An 11,970-nucleotide genomic window follows, 5' to 3' on the forward strand; every position below is an offset into this window, starting at 1 on the left:
CAGCAGTTCTCAGTGCCAGGCCACAAACCTTGCAAGAACTGAGCACCTGGTAGCACAGACACTGGTTGACACTGGGTTGCCCAACTGGTTGCAGAATTATGAGGCGACACTTCCCACAGTCCCTTGACTCTTCATTAACACACCACACACACACACACACACACACACACACACACACACACAACAACACAAATATACTGTGGTGAGGGTTATTAAACAGGCCAGGCTGCTCTAGAACCAAACACTGGAAGCTTTGGTATGACCATAGCACACTGGCCAGGTTGGCTGCCTGCCTCACAGGGCTCTGCAGATGGCAGTCCAGGTCCTAAAAGCAAAACCTCTAGGACATTACTGGAAAGAAAACCATTGAGGCCATGTCACAACTGTGCAAGTGAATGTTTCAGACCAAATATCACTGAACATGTGGGTGCCACTGTCTGCTGATGGGGTGGGAGGTGGGGGAGATGGCATGTTCCTAGCCACGTTAATAGGCAGAGGGGGACCCTGCAAGCTGACTCACTCATCGTGATGTACACCCCTCCGGATCACATGAGAGGGACAGCAAGACTGATGTCAATCATCTCACAGACGTCCTTGGGAGAAAAGAAGAAAACATTCTCCAGGGCCAGGGCCCTTTGCTGTCATAAAGTCCTTCCTCATAACGGCACTCCCTAGACGGACATTGTTAGTAGGATCCCTCTGGTTTCATTAATTACAGGGCAGAGAACAGGAGACCCAAGCTTTGAGTAATGCTGAGCCAGGGAGGGAGGCCTGAAGCCACTGGACCCTTTCATACCCTGGAAGGGACAATACATCGGTTAACCTGCAGCTCCATGCAAATGACTTGCACTGAATTCACTGAGGAAGTGCTGGCTGTGTCAGCATCAGCACTTGGGGACTGAGCCTGAGACACCCCCTTCATATCCAGAAGCCCAAAAGGGCTACAGAAAGGCACTCGGCAGAGCTCCCACAGCCCAGCCAGCTCCTCACCAGCACCGGAGAGCCACACAGTCCCCTGCCAGCCACCTGTAACAATGGCCAAGGGTGTAGAGCACCCTGAGCACTCAAGGTTGTGGCCCTTCTACAGAGAGCCTGAGGACCACCAGTCCCAAGGGTGTCAAGCACATCGCACACACTTTGCACAGCAGGACTCTGACAAAAGGAGTGGAACTGGCCAGCATCTAGGCAGCATCATGTTTAATAGAATGCCCTCTGAAGCCCATTTCAAAATAGAGAAGCTCTCCCAAACTGTAAAAGCCATAAAAATGCAAAATACTTCTTTAGGAAAAACTGAATCAAAATTACGCCTCAATGTTCAAAATAACACAAAACTTATCTCCACTGGTCAGGCACCAAGGTGACCGACCGACGGCAGCTACTGCTCAGCCAAGCGTCAGTTGTTTTCAATCTGCTCCAGGTCCAGGTCACTGTGGTCCAGTGGGAAGACACCCTCCTCTCCTGCACTGTCCCAGTCACTGGTGTCCCCACTGCTCCCACCCTCACCCATACTGGCCTCTGGCTCCCTTGAAACCCATGGGCTGGGGCTGACAGGGCAAGGCCTGGGAATTCTTGGGCTAGAGCCAGGTGTGATGATGCCCACAAGGCCCTGTGAGTCACACGGGGAGGACACGACCGTCTTCGCCTGGGTGTCATCCTCATCATCATCTTCATAGTCCAGTGAGCAAAGGCTCTTTGAATTTTTTAATGTCTGAAATAGAAAAGACATAGGCTGAAGGCATTTCTGGGTATTGTGTGAAGCAGCATTTTCTGTCTACCTGTGAGAACAGAGTACTCTGTATCTAGATGTCCCAAATGGTCACCAAGCACCAGCCACAGTCCTCGGGCTGCCTCCTGGACCTCTGCTCACCACATCCCTCACCTCATCAGTGGTTCAGGCCACATAGGTCCCACAGCACCTGCCAGGCTGGTGCTGGGAGGCCCAGCATGAACCCGCCCAGACCAAAGGCACCAGGTGTATGAGTGTGTGATACCTAACAAACCATAGATGCCAAGGTCTCAGGGTGGGCTGCATCCTGCAGAGCCTGTTTTACTCTCCGCAAGCAGACTGGACAGCAAGATTCCCATGCACCCCATTGCCAACTATACCCAGTCATTAACAGAAAGCCTCAAGTCAGGGTCAGCCAGTTGGACCTCATCAGAGCCCCATGCATCCATGGCTCATCCCTCAAATCCCACCTGCCTCAACCCCACTTCCCCCACCCTCATCTTCTAATGACTGGCCTTTCTCAAATACAGCCTGTGGGAGAACTTTCTCACCCTAAAATAAGACACAAATACACACAACAAGAGGCCTCTGACCACCCTTGTCCAGTAGGATTCCCAGCCTTGCCAGCATCCAAGCTACCTCCAACATATGCCACCCAAGACAAGCCCAGGTCACAGAGCATGACCTCTATGAATTCAACTAGCAGTCTATGCCCCCAACCAGAGCTCTCCCAACTGCAGATAATCCCCCTTCTACACAGGAGGCCTCTCAGACTGTCCCAGGTATCCTATCTGGATGTTCATCCATGTCTTCATGGCAATGTCACGTCAGGACTGTACCTCAGCAACCACCCTCAGCATTGCCAGGCCTTTTTCCCTGCCACCCCCTGGTCTAGCCTTGTGTCCCCTTCCTGCAGCACACAGTCCCTTTCACAAGGCCTCGGATTCTCCATCAGGCTCCTCTAAACTAGCCTCCAACATGTGCCACCACATGGCTGGGGTCTCTAGAGGGTGTGTGGGCACTAGGGTCAAAATGCAGGCCACAGGCCACATGATCCACACTGGCCACTGAAATTATAAGCTATGTGGAGCTACACAGCCACACACCTTCTCCCCAGAGCCACTAGGAAAAAAGCCAGAAAAATGCCTCTGGGACAGGAAATATATATACTTTTTTGAGACAGAGTCTCATGCAGCCTTGTTATATAGCTGAGGGTTGCCTTGAACTTCTGACCCTCCTGCCTCTACCTCCTGAGTGCTGGGGTTATAGGCACACAGCATCACTCCCATGGGAGAGCAGAGCTCTCTCTGAAAGTGCACTTTTTTTTTTGTCTTTTTGAAGCAGGGTCTCCCTATAGCCCCAGCTGTCCTGAACTCACTATGTAAACCAGGCTGGCCTTGAACTCACAGAGATCCACCTGCCTCTGCCTCCCAAGTGCTGGGACTACAGGCGTACACCACCATGCCCAGCTGAAAAGTGCACTTTTAAGGAAATCAGATTTCTCCACAAGACAAACTGCCCTAAGTTTTGTTTTTATTGTTCTACTATAAAAAGGGAATCCCAGCTGGGCATGAGGCACACAGCTATCATCCTAGTACTTAGGAATTGGGGGACGGGAGGACCTCCATTTCTACGACAGTTGGGAGGGTACATGGAGAGCGAGACCTGTCTCAAAAACCAAAACAAAATAACGAAAAAAGTAAACAAATTTGAGAAGTAATATTCTAAAGAAGAAATCCTAAAGATCAAAACAGCTGGATTCTGGTCACAGAAACGAATCATTTCTTTTTCACTTAAGGAGAACTTTGCTAGCCACATCATTTTTGTATGCAGGTCCTGTGCCAACTGGGGGACCTGTGTCAGCTTCTCTCCTATGGCCCTGCAAGACAGAGGGGCCATCCAAGTGCAGAATAGTGGGGCCCTATACACACACCAGCAACCACGTCTACTGTCCTGACAATGGTGCCTGTTTGGATCTGCAGTCCGAAGTCTGCCCTTGGGACTTATGAGCTGGCCTGACATGTGGGAACCACTGCTGGGCCCCACTGTCCTTCTGGGTCAGCTGAGCAGGAAGCAGCTGCCTCTGATGGCCTCCTCTATGCACAGAGAAGAAACTGCCACTCAACATGGCACAAAGCCATCACTGAGGAAACCAAGGACCGGAGTGAAGGAGCAACAGCCCACACCTGTGGGGATCTGAACTGGCACCATCTACGAGCTGACTTGTCCCTCAGGGAGATCCCAGGCCCTGTTGTCACTCAATGGTGACCTACATCCAGGCAGATGAACCCAGAAGATCTTTCAAAATGCAAAGGCCAGGCCTCCCCAGTTCTAAGCCAGTGCTGCACATGTCGAATCTTTGGTTTTTTCCCTTTTTTTTTTTTTTTTTTTTTTTTTGAGACAGGGTCTCCCTGTAGCCCCAGCTGGCCTGAACTCACTATGTAGACCAGGCTGGCCTTGAACTCACAACGATCCACCTGCTCTGCCTCCCGAGTGCTGGGATTAAAGGCATGCACCACCACACCCGGCTTTTTCCAGCCTTTTTGAGACAGGGTCTCCCTGTAGCCCCAGCTGGCCTGGAACTCACTATGTAGACCAGGCTGGCCTTGAACTCACAGAGATCTACCTGCCTCTGCTTCCCAAGTGCTAGGACTACAGGTGTGTGCCACCACGCCCGGCTTTTATTATTTTTATGTGTAGGCGTATATTGGCTACATGTAAGTGCACCCGTGTCATGGAGGACAGAAGAGGCTGTTGGAGTCCCTGAAACTGGAGTTACAGACAGTTGTTAGCTGCCATGTGGGTGCTGGGATTTGAACCCAGGTCCTCTGCAAGAACAGTCAGTGTTCTTAACCACTGAGCCATCTCTCCAGCCCCATGTCAAATCTTCTGAATTGAGTGCAACTGGTTGTTTTGTGGGGACCGGTTCCATGAGGAAGGTGGCCTGGAAAGCCTTGACAGCCATGATGAAGCCAGTGGGACTGTGGGAGAACAGCATCCTCCTACAGCTATTCTGACACTGCCTCCACAAGCTCCAGGGCCTGCCTCTCCACCTGTATAGACGAGGTTGCCACCTGACAGATTAAAGACACCTGGATCTGTGCTCACAAGTTCCGTCCACTGCCAGCAAAGTTGCTCCATAGCCCAAGGTAGAGCCAGAATCAGAACCAGGTGGAGTAAGCCCATGCTTATGTGTGTGTCTGTGCCAGGCCAGGGCCCCGGTGTGGCCAGGAAACGACAGATATCTAGACAGATCCAGGAGGCACTCCTTCAGGTGCCATGGAGGGGAAAGATCAGTCTGTTTCAAGTCAGAGGCCTGAGGAGTACATGCCTTGGGCAGGGGAGAGAGATGGCTGGAGCACATGTGTATGCATGTGACATGTGTCATGGGAAGTCCCACAGCTTCTCACTCCACTCTTTTACAGTCCATATCTAGCAGTTCCCTGCTCCATCCCACCCAAGAAACCTGCGGTGACCCTGTTGAGGGGCCCCAGGGTTTACGTGTCCACTCCCCTCCATCCTGTCCCTCCTCTCGCTCTCTTCTGTGCCCCTGTCTATCTCTTGCTTCAGGCCTAGGATGCAGTGTGCACGTGAGTGTGCATACATGAGTATGTAAGGCGAGCCCTTCCTGTGGGACTAAACATATACACATATTTACAAAGCTTGAAAAGAAAGCCCAGCCTCTGTCTTTGGCACCCAGGGGATGCAGGAAGACTGCACTGCATGAGAACACGACACAAGCAGAGCTGGGAGGGGGTGTCCACAGCACTTCTAAGAACAGCTGCAGCATCCTGACTAGAGAAGACAAAGACCAAAGGCTTTCAGGAAAATCGCTGGCAGTTTCTAGAAGGGACAGTATAGAGGCCACGGCGCCTATGCAGCTGCCGGCCCCACCAACAACAGGGAGAGGCAGGCTTGGTGCCTCACCCCACAAACCACGAGGAAACGAACTAGCTGGTCACTGCCGGGAGGGTGTTTGAGCAGGACTGTCCTGGGTAGGGCTGCTACTCCAGAACAATGCAGCAGCAGCTAGTGGCCCCAGGAGATCAGAGGTAGCCACAGGAGACCAGCATCCATGAGCAAAAGGAAAGGGGAAAAGGGCCTGGGCAGGGTTTGGTCCTATGAGGTCTCCATCCCAATGTCTGAATTAAAAAATAACTCAAGCTGGGCATGGTGGTGCACACCTTTAGTCCCAGCACTCAGGAGGCAGATCTCTGCGGGTTCAAAGCCAGCCTGGTCTACATAGTGAGTTCCAGGACATCTGGGGCTACAGGGAGACCCTGCTTCAAAAAGACCAAAAAATAATAATAATAAAATCTTTAAAAAAGATTTTTAAAACCCTCCCTCAAAACCAGGGATGACCAGGGTGAATGGGCACTGTGCATCCAGGCACATGTTGGCCTCTGACGAGGTGCAGCTCAGATCAGCAGCTCTGGCTTCTACGTCCATCACAAGCCAAGGGCCTGGAATTGGAGTGGTGCCCAAACTTCTACCTCAGCCTCCAGGGATGGCTTCTAACTTTATGATTTAAAAAATTTTAATAATGTATATATCAGGGTCAGTGTGTGAAAGCACTGGGGCCTGTAGAGGCTGGAAGCACCAGATCCTCCTGAAGCTGGAGTTATAGGGAGTATGAGCCACCTGACATGGATGCTGGGAATTGAACTCAGGTCCTCTGCAAGAGCAGTATGTGCTCTTAACCACTGAACCATCTTTCCAGCTCAGCTTTTCACTTTATGAACAACTGCCACTCCCAAAATGTAGTTAGGGCTCCCAAGAGATGAGTTAGCTAGAAACCCATGCTCAGTCCCTCCCTGCTTTGCCAGTGCCCAGAGTCCAGGGTCCACCTGTCTGTCACTGGGGTGTGACTAAGGTTCTAGGTCAGCTGGGATAAGCCATCCTCACTCCAACTAGATCTGTGCCATGTTCCCTGACAGGCTGGCCTCACATAATATCTGGGCTCAGAGGAAACTAGCCAAATGAAATTAGAATGCTGCTGGCTACAACCAACTCAAGCCCAAAACTGAACCAAGGTGAGACACAGGCTTTCCTGAGCACCCCAAAACAACAATGTGGCCTCACCCGTGTCATTTTCAGAAAGTCCAAGGATGGGCGTGTCCATCTGGCGTCCTCCTCCCGTCTCCGCTTGCGCCGGCCCCTTCTCCCATCTAGCACACAAGGCTGTGAGCGGCACCGGAGGAGGCCATAGCGCCGGCCTAGCTGGGGTGTGGATGTGGGGGTGCTGCTGGCTGAAGGCAGGCACGTGCCTGCATCCACAAGGTGCTCCTGTGAGAGGGACAGTCGGCGCCTGGAGAAAAATGGACAGGGCCCTGCAGAACGCCAGGGCAGACCTGAGCATGTGCTGCCCTCGCTGCTGTCCACAAAGCCACTGCTGGCTGAGGCTGGCCGGGGTGTCGGTGGTGACGTGGGGCCAGCGAGTGACACGGGACTCCTGGTCAGGCCTGTGCCTAGACTTCCCCATAGGGCAGGGCTCCCGGAGCTGCTGCAACACTGCAGCGTGGCACTCCCACCACTGTTGCATCGCCTCTTGGAGATGGGAGTCCACACCTTGGAGCTGCCAGGGCGCCATGGGGAGTGGCAGCGGGCTAGCTCCTCTGGTTCCGAGAGGGACCGGCAGTGCCGCTTGGTTGGTGGTGCTGCAGGTGGCCCTGTGTTTTCATGGACGTCCAAGAAGCTGCCCACATGCCGAGGACCTGGGGACTCTGGCTGCCACTTGGGACCTTCAGTGTGAGACACACCATGTGGGCCCAGGGGGAAGGGGCCTAAGGCTACTGCCTGGCTTCCAATGGACCATCCTCCATGTAAGGTGTTCCAGGGACTCCTGTCCACTGAGGAAACACAAAGGAGTAAAAAGAGAAGTGAACAGAAGAGCCACTGTTCTGCCCCGGACCACGGTGGTATCAAGCAAACACCCATAAACCAAGGAGGGGTACCCTACTGCCTCCCCTCCCAGGCTCATGGACACCTTTGCTCACATGGTTGGCGCCTCCCCACCTCCACTGGCCACTAACATCTAAAGGGCCAGCCTTTCCTGCTGGGTTAGCTGTGAGGCTCATTTCACTTCTTCAAGGAAGACACCTGGTCTTGAGGTAAGTCAGTGTCTCCCCACCTGTGTTTCCAGAAAAGAACCTGATTCTGTTCTCACTGTTCCACTGAGATACACTATGTCATCAAAATGCTGGCCAGCCTTTATCAGCCAGGAGCTCCACAGAGCTACTTCTTGGAAATGGGCACATTCCTTAATGACCCAAGTGAACCACCAGCGTCAAATCATATAGACAGAGGCTTGGCTTAAAGCTAAGTGCGGTGGCTCAGACCTGGGATCCCACTTGTGAGGCAAATGCAGAATTGCCATGAGTTTGCAGCCAGCCTGGCATACACAGTGAGACACCATCTCAAACAAAACAAGACTTGACCTCGACATGTGCCTGCATGTGGGGACAGTGAACCACGGCAGAGATTCCCTCACTTCTTCAGCCTCAAAGCACGGTGTTGGCAATGGCCCCTTGGTGGCTAGTGGTCCTGTAACACCATGTGCCCAAGAGCATCACAGGCAAGTTCAGCGTAAGAGGCACTTCTGTCCCCTCCATCAACACCCCCTGAGGAAGACTCAGGAGTCCTTAAGACATCTGATCCTAGGTGGCAGCTCACAAGACTCCGCAGCCCAGGAGCCAAGCTCTACAAATCTACTTCCTCCAGCACATGCCCATATGGCTCCCCACATGACAGCTCCCCACACACCTGCTCAGCCTAGCCAGCTCTCCTCTGGTCAACTCTAGCACCCAGCACATCTTGACACCCAGACTCTGCATGAGCTCCTCAGAGCTGCCATGGCCCTAGCTCCTGCTCCTCTTGTCAGCTATAAAGGGCAGACACACCTGCTCCAGCCCTCACTGTCACCTGGAGAAGTATCAAGTCAGTCAGATACATGGATTTCCTTATATGGAGTCAGTCCAGTGGTAAAGTTCCAGACACACTGACCTGCCCAAAGGGTCCTCTTGGACACTCTTGACAGGAAGGCATCTAACAGGCAGCTTGATCTCTCCCTGCTGTTTCCAGTCACTGTCAAGCTACAGGACATTTTACAGGCTACAGGGACCAATGGGATATATCCAGGGGCCACCTCTAGGGAAAGATACATAACCCTGAGGTGACCTGGGGCAGTAAGGAGGCAAGACAGGAGACTGAGGGCAGAAAGAAAGGACATCAGCAGTGTGTAAGAGACCCTTGGGGCTCTGAGTAGGAACTGAGGTAGTTAGTCTGGTCTCACATACAGGATAGACCAGAGAAGCCAAAGCGCACCCAGGCCAGGTAAGAAGGGACCAGCTGGGGAATGTCACTTCCTACTTCCAATTATTCAAGAAAGGTTAATAAAAAAACTCAAATTTAGTAATCTGGTGCTTAGGAGGTGAGCCTGACATGGCTCCATCATGTTAGCTCTTCTGTGTGACGCAGGGTGCTGAGCCAACTGTCAAAGCCAACAGAGGGTGATTCCAACCACATGCCTTTGCTTGGGTCCATCAGAAATGTGGACATCAGTGAGCTCCACACTTAGGGGTCACTGTCCTCTCTAGGTGCTGAAAAGCATATGTCAAGGAGTAAGGGCAGCCCTAGTGAGGCCTGGGAATACCTGGTCAGTGTATAACATAGAACAGCAGCAGAACCACACATGGCCTGACCTTGTAGATCACCCTTCCCCTGGTTGATGAAGGAAGTCACAAACAGAAAGGGCACAATGCTCCCCTAGCCTTCACCCACATCACTGCCAGCAAAGGAGAGGCTTTGTGGAGCACAGGCCCCTCCTGACCCTGGCCCATGAGCAGGGAGACTGGCAGCTAGTGACCTTCCTATCCCACATGCAGGTCATACAAAGGCCTTTCTGAACCTTGTTCTGAAGATCTGGTCCCGTTCAGCTCCAATATCCCCTCTTGATCAGGGTTAATGCCACCTTGCTCCACCCCTGGCTGCTCTAGCCCCAGAAAGACCTCGCCAGGGCTTTTGAGACACTTACCGCCGATCTCCAAAGGGAACAAGTAGCCACTTTTCAATTTCTCAGCAGAATACTAAAAAGACAAGAGCGAAATCTCAGTGGGAAGCAGGAAGAAATGCTTGTCTTTTTTCCCTGCAGTAGATTCTACTTCTCCCTAATGTCTCTGTGATTAAAATAAAAAGCATTGACCTCTGGAACACACCCCTTCCTTCCTTCTTTAATATTTTTTTTGGTGGGGGGGTCTTTTTGAGGCAGGGTCTCTCTGTAGCCCCAGCTGTCCTGGAACTATGTAGACCAGGCTGGCCTTGAACTCACAGAGATCCGCCTGCCTCTGCCTCCGAGTGCTGGGATTAAAGGCGTGCGCCACCACGCCTGGCTTTTTATTTTTATGTGTATGAATGTATTACCTGCATGTATGTGAGTGCACCCGTGTCATGCAAAGCTGTGGGGGTCAAAAGAGGGCTTCGGATTCCCCTGGTACTGGAATTAAGGACGGTTTGTAGCCGCCACGTGGGTGCTGGGAATTGAACCCAGGTCCTCTGCAAGAGCAGTCAGTGCTCTTAACCACTGAGCCATCTCTCCAGCCCCTCTTTCTTTCTTTTTGCAGAGAGAGGGGGAATGAGACACTTTGAGACAGGGTCTTCCTGTAGTCCCAGCTGGCCTAGAACTTCCTATGTAGACCAGGCTGGCCTCAACCTCAGAGATCCACCTGCCTCTGCCTCCAGATTGCTGGGATTAAAGGTGTGCACGACCACGCCTTCTCACACTTTTCTTCTTTTTTTAAAATCTCTAAATATTTATTTATTTCCATTTTATGTGTATGAGTGTTTTGCCTGCATGTATGTAAATGTACCACAATGCATACAATGCCTGCCCAGAAGAGGGCATTGGATCACCTGAAACTAGAGTTAAGGACAGTTGTTAGCCACCATGTGGGTGCCAGTAACCAAACCCAAGTCCTCCAGAAAAGCAGCCAGTGCTCTTAACCCAGTAAGCCATCTCTCCAACCCCTCACATCTTGATAGGTTTTTTTTTTTTCCTACATTATTTGTTTTGTGGGTCGGGGTGGGTCTGGGAGGGTAGTGGATATGTGGGGGGTGTCGCGGGGGATTCATGAGTGTGCAGGCATTGTGCAGTATGGGGGTGTTGTGCAGTATGGGGGCATTGTGCACATGCTACATAGAGCACACACTCATGTGAAGGTCAGAGGACAACTTGTGGGAATGGGTTTCTCTCCTACCATCATGTGGGTTCTGGGAATTGAACTCAGGTTGTCAGGCTTAGCAGCAAGCACCTTTACCAGCTGAGCCATCTTGCTGACCCAATAGTCATTTTTTAAAACCTAACAAAATCCAACCAAACAAACACACATCTCTATCCCAAGCCATGGCATGTTCCTCTTGTTGTTCCTGAGTCTCTTTTCCTGTCAGCTGGTTTGGGTTGCTAGTCTTTCAAACCTCACCACTTACCTACTTTTCAGCAAGACCCTGAGCCAGGACCCCAAAGTCCTTTACTCCTTGTGACAGTAGATATGGGATCCAAGCCCTAGGTTGTAGAGCGTGGACCCAGTCCTGAGACGGGTCCAGAGAGCAGGGTCACCCCCTCCAGGGAGGCAGACAGGCAGATTCAGAGATTGGCAGGAGGTACTACAGCAACTGTACCAGAAGCCTTAGGGAACTGTTTCTTCATATAAAGGGAAAGCCAGGGGTCTGATACACACCTATAATGCCAGAATTAAAGAGCCAGGGAAGGAGGACTCCTCCAAGTTACAGGCCAGACTGAGCTACTTAGCAAGAGACCCTGTCTGAATCAATCAACTCATCAATCACCCAATCAATCACTAAGCAGCAAGACACATGCCTCTACTCCCAACACTTGGATTCCACAGGAGATGGAAGCAGAAGGGTCAAGACTTTGGTCACATAGTAAACCCAAGGCCAGGAGGGCTACAAAAGACTCCATTCTCAGCCAGGCATAGTGGCACACGCCTGTAGTCCCAGCACTCGGGAGGCAGAGGCAGGTGGATCTCTGTGAGTTCAAGGCCAGCCTGGTCTACATAGTGAGTTCCAGGCCAGCTGGGGCTACAGGGAGACCCTATCTCAAAAAGATCCAAAAAGGGCTCCATTCTTAAAAAGACAAAAAATAAAAATAGAAGGAGCAAGTTAAAAATTGGGTTTGTAGACGGGCGTGGTGGCACACGCCTGCAGTCCCAGCACTTGGGAGGCAGAGGCAG

The 11,970-nt window shown here is 51.8% G+C and overlaps 1 protein-coding gene across 7 annotated transcripts in view; it reads right to left on the reverse strand.

Annotated features, from left to right (window-relative positions):
- Positions 1–1,180: 1,180 nt before the first annotated feature.
- Fam53a (family with sequence similarity 53 member A) overlaps positions 1,181–11,970 on the reverse strand; it is a 28,584-nt gene continuing 17,794 nt past the window's right edge. For all 7 annotated transcript variants that reach the window (XM_008841821.2, XM_008841819.3, XM_029567712.1 and 4 more), the window contains 3 exons: positions 9,759–9,810; positions 6,809–7,575; positions 1,181–1,708 (listed from right to left, as the gene is read on the reverse strand). In XM_008841821.2, coding sequence (XP_008840043.1) covers positions 1,394–1,708; positions 6,809–7,575; positions 9,759–9,810 — 1,134 coding nt within the window. In that variant the 3' untranslated portion in view covers positions 1,181–1,393. The remainder of the gene's footprint in view (positions 1,709–6,808; positions 7,576–9,758; positions 9,811–11,970) is intronic.

The sequence above is a fragment of the Nannospalax galili genome, unplaced genomic scaffold, assembly GCF_000622305.1.
Source record: "Nannospalax galili isolate Female #2095 unplaced genomic scaffold, S.galili_v1.0 scaffold101, whole genome shotgun sequence".
Classification (NCBI taxonomy): domain Eukaryota; kingdom Metazoa; phylum Chordata; class Mammalia; order Rodentia; family Spalacidae; genus Nannospalax; species Nannospalax galili.